The following is a 15,529-nucleotide window of genomic DNA, read 5'->3' on the forward strand; positions in this document are numbered from 1 at the left end:
GGCGGGGCATAGAGGAGAAACAATAATGTACAGTATGTGGAAAATAATGTGTTTTTTTAACCTTAAACCTTAAAACACATTTCATTACACCAAATACACAAAATAATGTTCTTTTTAGCAACATCATATCGCCCCTTTAATAACAACCTCCTAAGCAATGATCCTACGGTCCATGTTGCACCCTAACCAGTAGGAGATTCTGGGTGCATCTCAGCTCTGAGCATTGACCAGGTTAAACACATTGCTTGGCCTCTGTCTCTCTCCCTCTCACTGGTAAATGAAGAATGTGGGGGCATCGACCAGCCGCTCTTCTGATATGTGAATCCATCAGTATAGGCAATGAAGAGCTGGACAGAGCTACTATTACCGCTGCAGCTACCAAAGAAGGCCACAGTAGATCTATATAGAACAAGACAGAAAGAGAGATAGAATTAGAGAGGGAGAGAGGAGAATAATTCTACTGGGGTTTATAGCTAGAAATTATTTATGGCTCTCTGTGGTGAAATTGACCATACATCCTTAATTGTACGTTGATGGCCGTGAACAAAACACTGAACAGTAGTGTTCCAATACAGCACTGAATATATAATTTGACTGTGTACAACACACCAATATGATTTTAATCTAAATTCTAAAGATTCCCAAAACACATACAACAGTGTAACAGTATGTAGTCATTCAGATTTATAGTATCCTTCTGCAAATAAATAAACATTTCCATTTACTGTTTAGCCTTAAAAATATTGCTCATTGTTGACAGTTATGCTGAAAGTCTTGACAGATTTTGATGGATGTTATGTTGTATCTGGAGTCTTTTCTCCTTTGGTTCTCTTTCATGGAGAATCTACAACACAATTTTTGTGTACCTGCATGATTCTGGTTTTCATTTAAGGATGCAGTAAGGTTTTCAAGTCTGATTCTGTAGTGCCCAGCCCAGGCAATGCACATTTAGGATATCTATGCCTGTCTGGCACATACAGTGGGTACGGAAAGTATTCAGACCCCCTTAAATTTTTCACTCTTTGTTATATTGCAGCCATTTGCTAAAATCATTTAAGTTAATTTTTTTTCCTCATTAATGTACACACAGCACCCCATATTGACAGAAAAACACAGAATTGTTGACATTTTTGCAAATTTATTAAAAAAGAAAAACTGAAAAATGCTCAGTATTTGGGGTGCTGTGTGTACATTAATGAGGAAAAAAAATTAACTTAAATGATTTTAGCAAATGGCTGCAATATAACAAAGAGCGAAAAATTTAAGGGGGTCTGAATACTTTCCGTACCCACTGTATAGATTAGGTCTTGGAGCCTCTACTAATATATAAAGCCACTGTTTTAAATGATTATTTTGGTGCTCAGTTGGAATTGGATCTGCATTTTGCAGGAAGGTAGATCTCCAGAGCAGGACTGAGCGTGTGTTTATGTGATTATGTTAATTCCTGTGGTTAAAAAACCCACCTCAGCAGCATGGTTTTCTCAGTAGATCAATGTATGCTTTAGAGAAAATCCAATTACATTCCCTTGTCGAGCAAAAGCGATAGCAAATTTTTAATTCATTTATTTTGATGTACAACAGCATGATTGATTTTGGAATATGATATGTACCTCTGGTTTTATTTAGGCTTGCTGAGGAAATGCTTGGGATATTAATTATAACCTAGTCCAAATTTTAATTAAATCTAAATTATTAGATGAAATTTTACAAATGTTTCTAACTGTGAACATACCATGACACTATTGTTTGAAATCTTGTTTAGATTAATATTCAGATGTTTAACTTCTACTGCCTCTTGTGTTTCTATACCAATGTTTTGCTTGAGTTCTCTGAAATGACTAATGATGTGACTTTATGTAGGTAATTGATTGCTTTGGTACCAACAGAACAGATTCAAATATAAAGACAAGTATAGGTTCTTTAGAGGACTGAATAGACAGCAGTGTACTGAAAGCTTAAATTCAGTGATATTTCTAAAATAGGCTATATTTGGAAGTTGGATATATTTCAATTTCAAGACTAGAGTATAGCAGAAGGTTTGGAAAACTGTCAGCCCATATCTTACAGTGTGGTGCAGATTTGTTTAATATTCTTAAAGACACATCTAAATGATATTATTTTGAAAAACATTAGCTCATACTAAAAATCTCATACTAGTGAAAAATAAGGTTCATTTTGGAAGATATTCTCAGCTATATAAGAGGTTGCAAATTTGACTTAATGTGACGTAAAATATCAGAAAGAGAGATAGAATCTTAATATTATTTAAAATATCAGTTTATTGATTTACCCCTGATCAAGACTGCTTTGGAGACAGAAAATGCCCTATTCACCTGTAATACATTGGAGGAGGAACCCTAATTTGCTAAGCAACGCTAGAAGATTAACTTGAAGCCTGTCAGCAGGCCCAAGTTGACTGCTTTGGCAAACAGGGTAATGGAGAATAAACTGTGCTGAAAGAAATGCTGTAAATAAAGACATGCTCTACAATAACATACGCTAAGCGGATCAGTTCTATACCAAATAAAACGGTACCCATCATGCTTTGTTCTCTCTCGGATAAATTACAAAGGGTATTTTTTTTTTGGCCTGCCTGACTGTTTCCTCAACTTGGACTCACTGTCTCCGGTACGCCGTAATAACGCTGATAGACGCCAGAGGAATATGACTTTCACACACCCGATTGATTTAATGTGACCTCTACTTTCTTAATGCTATTGAATGCCTATTTAACCAGATGAAGGCTCAGATTGTCCCGTACACTTGCGCATTAATTCCCCATTCATCATCATTAGGCAGTGAGCGGTCCATTCACGCCTTGCTCTGCCTGCTGTAAATTAGAACGTAAACAGGCTTTTAAACAGTCGCCGCTTTGAGATGCGCTCTAACTGACAGATGCGCGGTACCGCCCCAGCCTATTGTCGCTCCAGAAAAAAAGGAAACGAGATGTCAAATCTCATTCTCACAATATAGTCATACAGATCTTTACCACTGTTTTTGTTTCACTTTTGGTGTGTAATGTGATCATGGTTACAAACATGTTTTTGGATTTCTAGATGATGGACATGCAACCTAAATGTGCATAGGATACATCAAAGTACAGATTAATCAGATGGCTGTAATATTATTCTGCTCCTAGGCACTGAAAATAAACTACATGAACTGACAGATTTCTTTTTAACACACGTGCAGGTAAGCTGGCTTTGGGTACGCGCATAAAATGTCACATTTTAGGTATCGAACAAGCTTAAATTTATTAGACGGTGGTGAACTATCAGTCCGATATGGTTTTTAGATTTTTATTTCTTTTATTTTTAATTGTCAATTTTGTCGTTGGCCATTTCTTATAGGCTACCTTCGCCGTAGGTAATTTAATGTAACAACCAGACATAAATCCGTCTTTGAGTTAACTGCTCCGGTTTAAATGGCATATTATTCCAAACATATGCATTTTAATCAACTTGGTCACACTTACAAGAACTGCTTCTAATAAGGCCATCAATCACATGCGCAACCAGGACCTTCTGGCTTGGGCTCGTGTGTGTAGGAGGAGGTGAATTATTTGGGCAGCGATCACTAGAAATTGTTGACATTTTGTTTGTAAAATAGAAGATGAAAAGAGCGATTAAAATTCAAAACACCTCGTTTCAATGAATCAAAAACCTCTTTGTAAATATAGGCCTAGTTAAAACTGACTGAAACATGATATAGCACGTGCACGGTTAATGGGGGGAAACAAACAGTAAGATTATTATTGTCTGTTATTTTTCCCTAGCAAATAGGCTAGCTTTAATTGCAATAACTTATGTTCTGAAAATTGTAATAATTTTAAGGTTGTCTACTTGTTTTTCGTTGTGTAATTCTGCTCGTTGGAAAGTGGGAGTCAGTTTTGATCTCATTTTAATATTCTAGTTTGTGCTTTGGCGGTTCCACGTGTGGTGGTTAGACGCAATATCCAGCCTTCTCTATTATGTCCAGAAAGCTTCAATTTGCCGCTCCAGGTGCCACAATTACGCGGACAACCCAGCTAATTAACGTGAGTTGATTGGTGAGGTGGAGGCATCATCGATCTTTTGCATTCCAATATCTCCACAAGACATTTAATTCCAATCTTTCTATTAACAGCGCCGGAATATGGCTTCTACTGGGTGCCCAGGGACTACTTACAGCTCGTTCAGATCAAGAGGTCCAGTTGTGTCCAAGTTATTAGATCATTTCAGTGTTTCAGAAGAAAATAATAGAGGCCATATAAGAGATAAAGGTGACAACGCACTGTAAATTTAAAGCAATACATGGTGTCATGTTGAAGATTGTTGCTGTCGTACTTTTATTGTCGAAGCCTACGTGTCGGCTTTTATTAATTTTCGTTCTAAGATTCTTCACATCAGACTGATTTGTTGCTTGTTTGTCTTCCAGAAATCCTAGAAAGATACATGTATAGAATAGATAGTGAATAGATTAAACTGATCTACACATCGTCGAGAAAATAGCTTACAGTGTTTCATCATTAATAGCGTAAAATATTTTCAGTATATACCATTTTTGTTTCAAGAATAAGCATTAGTCACTCTACACTTTTCGTTTGAAATAGTTTATTATTAAATTGAATTTAATCAGAACACTACTGACCCATTTTCGCGCATTTTCCAAAACCTGAAATCAACTGAGCAGAATAGCCTACGTAAACTGTACATTTAAAAAAAAAACTTGATGCAGGAGTTGAACTCAAAATACATAAACATTGCGGTCAATAAATCAATAAATAATGCCACGTCTGATGATGTCCATAAATATTAGCTCATTTATGCTTGATTTATCATTTTACTTGTGTGTGTGTGTGTGTTTATTTGTATTGTGTGTCTCAGTGTGAAGGTGAAGCCAACAGCAAGGCCGGAAAGAGACGATACGGGATGGGGGTATTCAGCTGACGGTATGCGGGTAAGACAGGCATCTCTGGCTTGCCCCAATTTGCCGCATGTGATTGTCCAATGGATCTCTAGCGCATGTTCTCCCGTCAAACAAGCAAACCTCGCATGGAGCTTCTTAATCCGCTCCCCTGGTGCCTTGTTACCGGTTTGGCAGACAAGTCTCTGAGCGTGCAGCATTATCATTAATTCAACATTCAAAATTTCTCCCTTCCGAATACATCACTCCTTAATTTCCCTCGCATCTGCACATTTCGGTGTGCTACCGGGACCGGGTGTTCGTGGAGGAGGAATAATGAGCCAACCGTGCTCGGTTAACAAATCCCCTTGTTAAAAAGCTAGATGAAAAACATCGTTTTAATGTGAAAGAAACTGCATGTGGGTCAATTTGTATGGGTATGTATGAAAGAGTAGCCTATAAATTATGATTTTTGCGCTATCCTGCAGTCATTTAAAAAAAAAAATACATTTCCTTGTCTCCTATCACATTTTTGTTTATAGGGTGTAGTACTTAAAATGTATTTGAGTTAATATGATATCTCTGTTATCAATATCTAATTTCTCCAAAGATTATTTAAAAGTCCGTGGCCTGACAGTGTATAAGTAGACTCTCGTCTGCACAACATATAGCTTCATAACTGGAAAACATCCAGTTTCGAAACTTGACTAAAGCAGATTGCTGTTGTGTGCAAGCTGCTTTAAGTAGTTCATGCGATGACTTATTAAATACTGTCAATGTGCCCAAAGCTGATCCGGATAGTACCCGAAGAAACTATAGCCTCCTGCTGTCGTCTTATCTTGTTAGTGGCACTTCCTCCCTCTGGTCCAAAGACACTGAAGATGATTTGCTGATGACTGCTGGCGAGAACGTGAGGAAGGCCTCAGTCCTGGTCGTGGGCGAACACGAGAAGTCTGCGTTGCTGGACCTATGTGGGAGCCCGTTTGACTGACTGGCAGCGTGACAGGCAAGGCAAGAGCATGGGCTTCCCCCGGGACCAAGCCCATGACCCGGGCTGGGGTACAGTGATGGGTGTCTGAAGGCGCACAGCAGCTCAGGACGCGGGTATGGATGCGAAAGCACCCGAAAACTGTCCAGCGAGCGCAGAGGATTGGAGAATGGACCCCCGGTGGCAGAGGCTGAACCTGCAGTCACACCGCTGAGTGGAGAGTAGTATGGTAGAGGAAGGTGAGATTGAAACGGATAGGGCAGGCTGCCGGTAGCTGCAGCATGGCTCATCATATAGGTGTAAAAGGCGGGGTCGGCAGGATGCGGCCAAGTCATAGCCAACCGCTGTCTCTTGTCCTTCATGCGACGGTTCTGAAACCAAACCTGTAACCAAAAGTAGCAAAGTAGGCATAAGGTAATATAGGCCTAGTGCATGTAGGCACTAGCCAATTTCGATGAGCAATAAACCAAGAGAAATGGTCCCATAATTAAACAATAAGAGGTCAGACATCTTTTATAGAATTGTGTTTTGTAACTTTTTAAAATTCTCATCGTTTGATGAGCCTGCTCGTATTGATTGATTTATGGAGCAATCTTGGCGGGGTTATTTTTATATCCATAGTAGCTCGATGGTAATCTATCAGGCCACCTTTATCAAAATAAATATCTAAAAATGAACGTAAAATAGAATCGGAGGCGCAGTGCATTACCTTTATTGTTGTTTCCGGTAAATTTAAGGCAGCTGCCAACTCGCACCTACGTGGCCTGGACACGTAATTTTCCCGGTAAAACTCTTTCTCCAGTCGTGCTACCTGCTCCCTCGTGAATGCTGTTCGATACCTTCGCATCTGGTCAGAACCATAGTTGAGAGCACCGGGGCCTGAGTCCATCTTATTGTCCACACCGACTTCTTTACCGCCCATTGCCAGTCCTTACAGGAAAAAAAAAATCATTAGTGACATAACATTTTAGGACATAGGTCACTGGTTACCGATTTATTATTATAGCGTTCATACTGTATTGCTTGCGAATTTAATTCGATATATATTTTTAATATTACTGAGATTTCTAACAAATAGCCAAAATAGCTAGCGCAAAAAAAAAAAAAAAAACAAGCTCAGAGATAGAGATTGCATGTTTTATTAGCTCTTCTCCATCAGTGTCCATTGGCGAAAAGCTGATAAAACATGCTGTCTCAGTCTCTGAAAATATTATTATTATTACCAAAATATAAACTAAACAAATAACTTGATTTGATAATACATTTAATTGAACGAATGTGCACGTCCGAGGAAAATTATTTGAATCATTCCTTTGTTGATTTGTGTATTAAGAATAGCTGTATACTTCATTTATTTGTCTTTAAATAATACGTTTAAATAAGAAAACAAAAAGGTACGAACAGACTCCGTAGTTAAGCATTTATTACATTATTATGTTAAAGTTAAATTCAAACGTTTTGCAATGGACATTCTTAAACATTGTTTTTTTAATAAGCCAGCAATTTCACCAAAAAAAAAAAAAGTTATTGAGATGTTGCAGATTGGTGTAAGATGATTTGACAACTTGTTAAAGCCTGGACAACACCCCAGATACACTGTGGCCTTGTAATTGACTCGTTAATTCAAAAAGCTTGCAATAACGTAACAGGAGCTGACAATCGAACGCTCTCACAAACAGTGGGCTACAAGTCAGATCGATTAAGCGTGGTAATTTGGTCGCTTGTTTTCTTAATAATTTCACTCAATTTAGAAACAAGAGAAGAAAATAAGAATAAATAAATTCAAATAAACAATAATACTATGAGCCGCAGTTTTTACCTTGTCCACTCGGGTAATCCATGCTCTCTGGGGTACAACTGACATCTATTTCCTCATAGAGGTCTGATTCCGCATCTGAGCTGCTGGCATCTTTGTTAGGGATGTCTGACAAATCTCTATCCGGCGCGGAGGGCTTGCTAGCAAGTGACACATCTCCGTACTTTCCGCTACGTTGTCCCATTGTCGCGTCATACACTAGGTTTTGCGAAGAAGGCACGGGGTTTAGGCTGTTCTGGTTCATTGGTTTGTCCGGTAGATTGCGCATGGGGTCTCCAGTAGCCTCCGTCGAATTAGAGCCAGTTTTGGAAGACAGTGTGCCAACCTGACCACCCTCGGCGCGCATCAGCATGTCCTTAGCGCTGTCCATAACCGTTAGACGAGAGCAAATTGCCAGATCTCCTGGAGCTTGGTAAGACAGTTTGGAGCAGCAAACGCAGACGAGAAGCTGTGCGATGCGAGCGCGCGAGAGTGCTGCACGAACTCTGGGAGGGATCACCATTGCCCTCTCTCTCCTCAAGCGCTGTCATTCTTAATAGGGCAGTCGTCATAATAGAAGGCTCAGTGACGCCACACGTCGATTTAGAGTGAATAAACAGAGCGGGAGAGTAGTCTAGCAGAGACTAGAGGTGAATTCAAGGCTATAACACAAAACATCACCAACGGCACATCACCAGCTAAATACTAGAAGCATGTAAGATGCGCATCTTGTACATTTAAGTTACAAGATAATTACACTTTTTGGTTGAGTCATACAAAGTGTTTGACTATTCATGTATTTTCTTCTTAGAATTTTTTTTCACTGTTTGTTAACTTATTTTTAACTGATGTTGATACTCACAGTAGACCCAATAATAACCAGAATGTCAAGACATTTTTGCTTCACTGAACTCTGATAATTTGGTTAAATAATATTCTCACATAAGAGAAGAAAAAATGGTTGAGGGCTTTTTTGATGGCTGAAAAAAACTAATGTCCATTAAAGAGGACAGTCAAGGTTTGAATAATGTGATAGAACGCAGATATGGTCAAACCCTATCTATTATCGCCCTGTCTTGAGCCCCCTGGATAAGAAGGAGTCATAATGGCAGCCTTTCGGAATATATTAGCACATGTTCTTCGCCGATCAACACAGTCAGTGCGCGTTAGAAGACGTCAGACTGAATGGGAATATTCCAAAGATGAGGAGGGCTGTCTCTCTGCCAGCAGCGTAATTTGAAGTGTACAAGTTCCATCCTTTCTTGTTTCAGCGCACCATCTCAGTCACGCTCTCTTCCCTTCGCTCTTTCTCCCGCCCTAACTCGATCTTCCAAAGTGGTGTCAAGTAAAGTGCAAAAAGGTCAGGTCCTCGTGACCAAGAGTAAGAATAACAGGCTATTTGACATTTAATTAGATTTGTTTGAGCCGCGCCAACAATGCATAGCCTACCCTCACCGCCTGCTGGCGGGAGGCAGCTGTCCAGTTTCATTTTCTGGAATATGTTTCAATTTGAACTTTCCAGGATTCAAATGATTAGTCTAGTCACAATTATTAGAGCACATTAATTTCACAATAGTAGCATATATTTGTGTCATTCATGCCGATATCAAATGAACCATAATAAAAGTAATAAAATAATGATGGAGCAGATAAAATATTGATCTTCAAATCCTGCCCATCATTACAAAATGCAAAATAGTTGTTTTTGTCTTATAGAATCCAATTTTACGTTGTTTTTAGCATATGTATTTATGATAATCTTCATAAATACGTTTTCAGTGTTTTCTTTATAGAATTTATATTTGACATTATTTATTAGATCTCATTGTCTTGTTTTATTTTTTAGACATGTTTACATTTAGTTTTATGTTCATGTCTTACATAGTTGAAAGCATGGTAGCAGACTGAAATGGACAAAGTTCAAAATCCTGTTCTGTGTCTTGGTCATTGACAAAACCAACACTTTAATGATGGTAAGGCTTATGAGTTTCGGGCTCCAGGAGACGAGTCTGTTGGGTATATTTTAACATAGGTTATGCAAAGATAACCTAGCGCACTGCTTGCTTTCAGGGAGGAGGCCACTCCCTCCTGCTTTGATGTCGGAGTTCAGGCAGTAAAAATTCACAACAAGCTGTGATGAAGTTCAAAAGCTTTAAAGAATATAGCCTCGGGAGGTTTTAACTTGATATTACTTCTCAACCCAAATAGCTTTAATCGTTTTTGGTGGCGTAATATAGCCCGCTACAACTGCGTGGCCTTTCCTTATAACCGCACTTAACAACACCGATGATGCACCACAGAGGCAGCAATAGGATCATAACCTACTGGGATGTAATTAGTTCGACTTCTTTATCTTAATTGCAGGCTAACAACCCTCTCTCTGAAAAACAAGAGACGTTTTCCGAAAATAAGCCCAAATGTTTTCATTAAAATACAATATTTAATTTTAATTCGGCTACGTTCATTAAAATAGGCTAATTAAAATGCTCATGTAGGCTATTTCTTTCTACAGAGAGCAAGTAGCCAGGTTAAGAGTTAATTAATAGAGTATTTTTTTAATGTTGTAATTGGGTTTTTTTTTCGTTTAAAAGGCTTTGTTGGAAACGGTGATTAGGCCTATGCCTACGTCACTACCATCTTCTCATTTCTCATCATTCTTCGTCCATGTTCTCCCTCTCTCGTTTAGCGTATGGGAAATCCGGGGACGTTTTACAAGCGCTTCTACACATAACCGCCTTGAGTAGATGGGACACGCATGTTGGAGAGTGACGTCAAACGCTCTATTTGTGTGGCCGCTGTGGCACAATCATCAAAGCTGTCCTCGTGCGCCCTCGTCTGTTGGAAAAAATAAGATCTCTCTCTCTCTCTCTCTCTCGCTTTCTCTCAGTGGTCAATTTTGGTGTTCCTTATTGACAAGGAAAAACCGTACATTTGTCTTCCAAAAACATTTGAGACATAGCTACCTATAACGAGAACATGTGAGATATCATAAAATAATACATTTGAAGTAAACTGATGGTGCAAATAAAAAGTAATGTTAACAAATAAAATATGAGTAGTGCACAAAATGTAAAATAAAATGAGTTAACAGTGCAGAGTACTCTGCAGCAGCTTTCCTGTAGCGCAATATAGTTATAGCACTAGCAACCCGGGTCCTGGTTTCAAAAATGTGTAAATGTGAACTAAATAAGTAGAAAGAATAATTCAACTAAGAAATATTAACTGTGCAAGTAATTCTAGTTAGTTCCTTATAGAAGGGCAAACTTAAAATGAATAATTTTATTGTAATGAGCATAAAGTTGAATTAAGGAGACAGATTCAGTAGTCTTATTATGGCAGGCAGACATACAATATTTCACAGCAGTGCTTGTGTCAAGGTTGTCAGATGTGCAGTGTATCCTTTTAAACATTTACAGGATGTCCCTGTGTTTTGTAGATTTTGTCAGAAAATGAAGTTGTGTCTTCTGTATTGATCACAGTGTGGGCACAACCTTTCCGCTTGTGGCAGCCATGTTTTCATGTCCTTTTCTAGTGAGGCTGTTTTTGAGGCTTTACTTTATAAAGGTGACTTTCATTTTTTTCCAAATGATGTGCTTTCTATGTATGACCAGATAGTATTTTACTTTGTTGTTGTGTTTCCCAATGGGTGATCTAATTTTGTTTTAATTTTTGTTGTAATTTGTCAGTGTGATGGGGGTTAGATGTTAATGAAACATCAGGACTTAAACTAGTTGTCACTCTTGGTACTGCAGAGCTTTATAAAATGTTTTCAGAATGTGATTAATTCCTTATTAACCGGACTTTTGCTTAGCTGTGGTTTTGTCATGTTTCTTGGTCTTTCGTGGACCCTTTTTAGCTTGCAAAAAGATAATTATGTATTAATGCATCCATTTTCTCTCTCTAATACTGCGCTAATACTTCGGTATAGCCTACTTTGTATTTCAACAAGAGGTGCCGTCCAATCTTTAAGGTAATACAGTGAGGAATAAAAGGTATAGATTTCAAAACAAACCTAATTGCGTAAAATTGTTAATAAAGCAATTTGATTTCATTTGACTAAATCAGTATGTTTGGGCTCACAAATGTGGACCCTTGTGTCTTATTTTGTGTACATTCCTACACCGCCAATAAACCTTTTTGTGGGCGGACCTTTCAGGCGTCCTTGAACTTTAAACAATCATATATTTGTCATTCTCTCCTGGAAAGCGCAGGCACATTTACTGCATCCTGTACATTTTTGTACAGTCAAGTCTTTAAAGTTGCTATATCGACGAGTTTGTGGGCTAGACTTCCTTGAATATATTAATTTCATAAATTACTCCCACACTGTGTTGCTCATTCCACAAAAACCTGATAATATTCTGGCAATTTACAAGGGTTATTCTCCTCAGTTATCTATTAATAATGATACTGGTTCTGTAATTACGACTGCCTTCTTTGTCTGACACGTTTTTTCTCGAACGACAGAAATTTCAACACAAAGTTTCCTTACGAGAAACAGCATCTTAGCAAGTTTATGTACGTTTACCATTTTATTTTGTAGTGTATTCTCAATTCTACATTTTTTCCCCCACGAAGCTTACTTAGCAATATCCATGTTGTCATTTGCATTCGCTTTCAGTGTGAAACAGATGTAGGCCTACTATCACCTGTAAGCCTATTAATCAGTAAGTAATTTAGTGGAGCAGATAAGCATCATATTTAAAGGGATAGTTCACCCAAAAATGGTTCAAAAATTATGTCATTATTTACTCTCATGTCTTACCCTCATGTCGTTCCAAACCCGTAAGACCTCCGTTCATCTTCGGAACACAAATTAAGATATCTGTGAAGGAATCTGAGAACTCTCTGGCCCTCCTATAGACAGCAAGGGTCCTTACACGATCGAGGTCCAGAGACGTAGCAAGGAGATCGGTAAAATAATCCATGTGACATCAGGGGTTCAACCGTATTTTTAGGAAGCTACAGAATACTTTTTGATCGCAAAAGAAAGAAAAAAAACCCGACTTTATTCAATGTCTCCTCCGCATCACCCAGCGCCATTTTGGAGAGTATCCACTGAACGTAAATTGCCTATGCTGTTTTGTGTCAGCTGCGCCACGCGGATACGTTGTTTTCGTTCAAATCAAAGCGTAAACTACATAAACAGCGTATCCGCGTGGCACAGCTGAGCTGACACAAAACAGCATTGTGTTGAATAAAGCAAAACAGCAACAACGAATTGCAAAACAGCAACGAGGAATTGTTGAACAAAAGTCGTTATTTTTTTTCTTTTGCGCTCAAAAAGTATTCTCGTAGCTTTGTAAAATTACGGTTGAACCCCTGATGTCACATGGATTATTTTACCGATGTCCTTGCTATGTTTCTGGGCCTTGATCGTGTAAGGACCCTTGCTGTCTATGGGAGGGTCAGAGAGCTCTCAGATTCCATCAAAAATATTTTAATTTGTGTTCCGAAAATGAACGGAGGTCTTACGGGTTTGGAACAACATGAGGGGGGGTAATTAATGATTAATGAATTTTCATTTTTGGGTGAACTATCCCTTAAACTGTTATCAGAAAAATGTTGAAGAGATGACAAATTATTTCACTTCCAGTGTCAAGTGTTTCCTCTTGGTTAACAGGGTTGATTTAGGTGATCTTTTCTTTGTAGAATATATAAGATCACGTAACTAAACCTGATCTCTAGTTTATTGTGGTTTCTTATTGACAAATATTTTTTCCTTGTCAGGTTTAGTGGGATTAAATAACATAATAGACTCATATGTTGCGGTTTCCGTAATTCGGGTGTGAGGGCAGATCAGAGGGGAATTTTAGGCCTAGTCGCGCGTCGCCGCCCATAGTGCTTACCAAACTTCCGCTAGAGGTTTAACAGCTGTGCCCAACTTGAACTTGACCATGGCGAGCACAGAATGTCGTCGCCACCTCCCCATTTTAAAAGTTTCAGAGGGCGATTTTTCTTTTAATATGTGGCCAGTGTCAGCAGAAATGTGTAGTAATTTAATAGCTTACTCTTCAAGCAGAACTATTGCACAAAAGGTGCATTGTGTCAAAAAGAACACCTTCTACCACACGTCTGCAGTGATCCAGTGGCCAACTAAAGGACGCTTATCTTACTTAGAAGAGTCGAATGTCAAAACGCGCACTTTGGTTTCCATTTATCATAATATCCAGTCTTAAATATTTTGTAGCGCCTAATGTTATGAACTTTGTATTTAATAAATACTTTGAATTTGTCTTTAACTCCAGCGCTAGCTAATTTTTTGTGTTTTATGAATGTATTTTGGATAAATAGAAAGACGAATCGAATGAGTTTCACAGAAGTGTCTGTTTAAAATGCTGATCAAGGCCTTCTTTGAATTTGGGCTTCTTTACAGACAACGGTTAACGACGAACGAGTATCAAACTGTGAAATTTAGTTTTTTTTCATATAAATTCACTAGGATTAGTCATTAAGGGTTCATCTTTAAACATCGCTTTGATTTTCTGCATGCAAATGCACAGAGGCGATTTAAATTGCACAGTAATATATATATTTGCGAATTTTAAATTTGTAGTGTTCTTTTTACTCATAAATTAGATAAAATATTGCATTTCCTTTGAATGATTTTTTTGTGCATCATTACCGTTGATTAATTCGTTTTAGGTATTCGTTAAATATAGGCTGTACATGGGCAACAAAGCAACTGAGATACAAAACTAAAGGCAGCATCGTTATATATTCTAATCGAGAAAATAATTTTTTTATCTCATGTCAATGAACTATTATTTAACATTATTTTTTGTTGTTTTAACTAAACACTTTAATTAATTAATATATTGAAAAAGAAAACTATGTTTGGTGCCCAGTTCTCCTTACTATGAAATGCACTTTACCTTCCAACTTGTTTGATTCAGTGCCTCGTGCATCTACAGCCAAATATTAAAATTAATTTAGGCTCTTATCATTTTTTTTTCAAGAACAGTTGAGGACGCCCGCATGGCATTATTATTCTTCACTATCGCTTAATACATTGTTTGCGGTTATATGTATTATTTTATAATATTTATTATTTAAAAAATACTATTTTGGAAATTCATGTTAAAAATATTATATTAAAATATTTTGGGTTTGCAGTGAAAATGACCTATTCGCTGTTGTTGTTGAAAACACGTTGTTGGCTAAACAAGAAATATCACAAAACACGGGAGTAAGTATCATTGTGTGATAAGAAATGTGTTATTACTCCTACTCTTCTTTTAGTGTCTATAGAATCACACATGTATCCCACATTATTGTTATCCAACATACACAGCCTTGTTACTCATAGATCACAACACTACTGCGCTATATGCTCACCCCACAGTATTAAGCTAATTTAAAAAAAAAAATCTTGTTAAACCCTAATTTCAGTTCACTACAGCGTGAAATCTTAGTACGAGTTTTAAAGATAATAATAATGTAACCCGTGCTGAGTGTTTCTCTGGACAAAATGCTTAATTTTAATTTGCCAATTTATTTTCTAATGCATATTTGGTAGTGAATGTGTGTTCTGCAGGCTCTTGTGTTATTGTTGTGGTTCAAACATCGTCCGATAAAGACAATGGATGCGTTCACTTTTAATTTTGTCATCATTGCATTGTCATTACATTTATTAATGCTATTTCATTACTTTTAGTAATTTAGATGTGTGGAATAATCAGAAATTAAAATTACATAAAATGTTTATTTCAATTTTGTGATTTGCTATAATAAATAATTTGATTGCCCACCTAAGTAGTCTCTTTTGTATATTTCTTATTGTGTATCGTCTTCGAAAAAGCACATAGGAAATGTTTTACATGCACGCAACTGTGTAGTATTCTACCAGCAAACAGCCAATG

At 37.6% G+C, this 15,529-nt stretch overlaps 1 protein-coding gene across 1 annotated transcript; it reads right to left on the reverse strand.

The window, feature by feature from the left end:
• Positions 1-5,387: 5,387 nt before the first annotated feature.
• LOC107748750 (homeobox protein XHOX-3-like) lies at positions 5,388-8,147 on the reverse strand. Its single transcript, XM_016563690.1, has 3 exons — positions 7,692-8,147; positions 6,582-6,802; positions 5,388-6,255 (listed from the first exon to the last, which is right to left on the reverse strand). The coding sequence occupies exons 1-3, from the start codon at positions 8,056-8,058 to the stop codon at positions 5,719-5,721; spliced, it is 1,125 nt and encodes a 374-aa protein (XP_016419176.1). The 5' UTR covers positions 8,059-8,147; the 3' UTR covers positions 5,388-5,718.
• Between the last annotated feature and the right edge of the window lie 7,382 nt (positions 8,148-15,529).

The sequence above is a fragment of the Sinocyclocheilus rhinocerous genome, unplaced genomic scaffold (genome assembly GCF_001515625.1).
Source record: "Sinocyclocheilus rhinocerous isolate Xijiao unplaced genomic scaffold, SAMN03320098_v1.1 scaffold499, whole genome shotgun sequence".
Lineage (NCBI taxonomy): Eukaryota > Metazoa > Chordata > Actinopteri > Cypriniformes > Cyprinidae > Sinocyclocheilus > Sinocyclocheilus rhinocerous.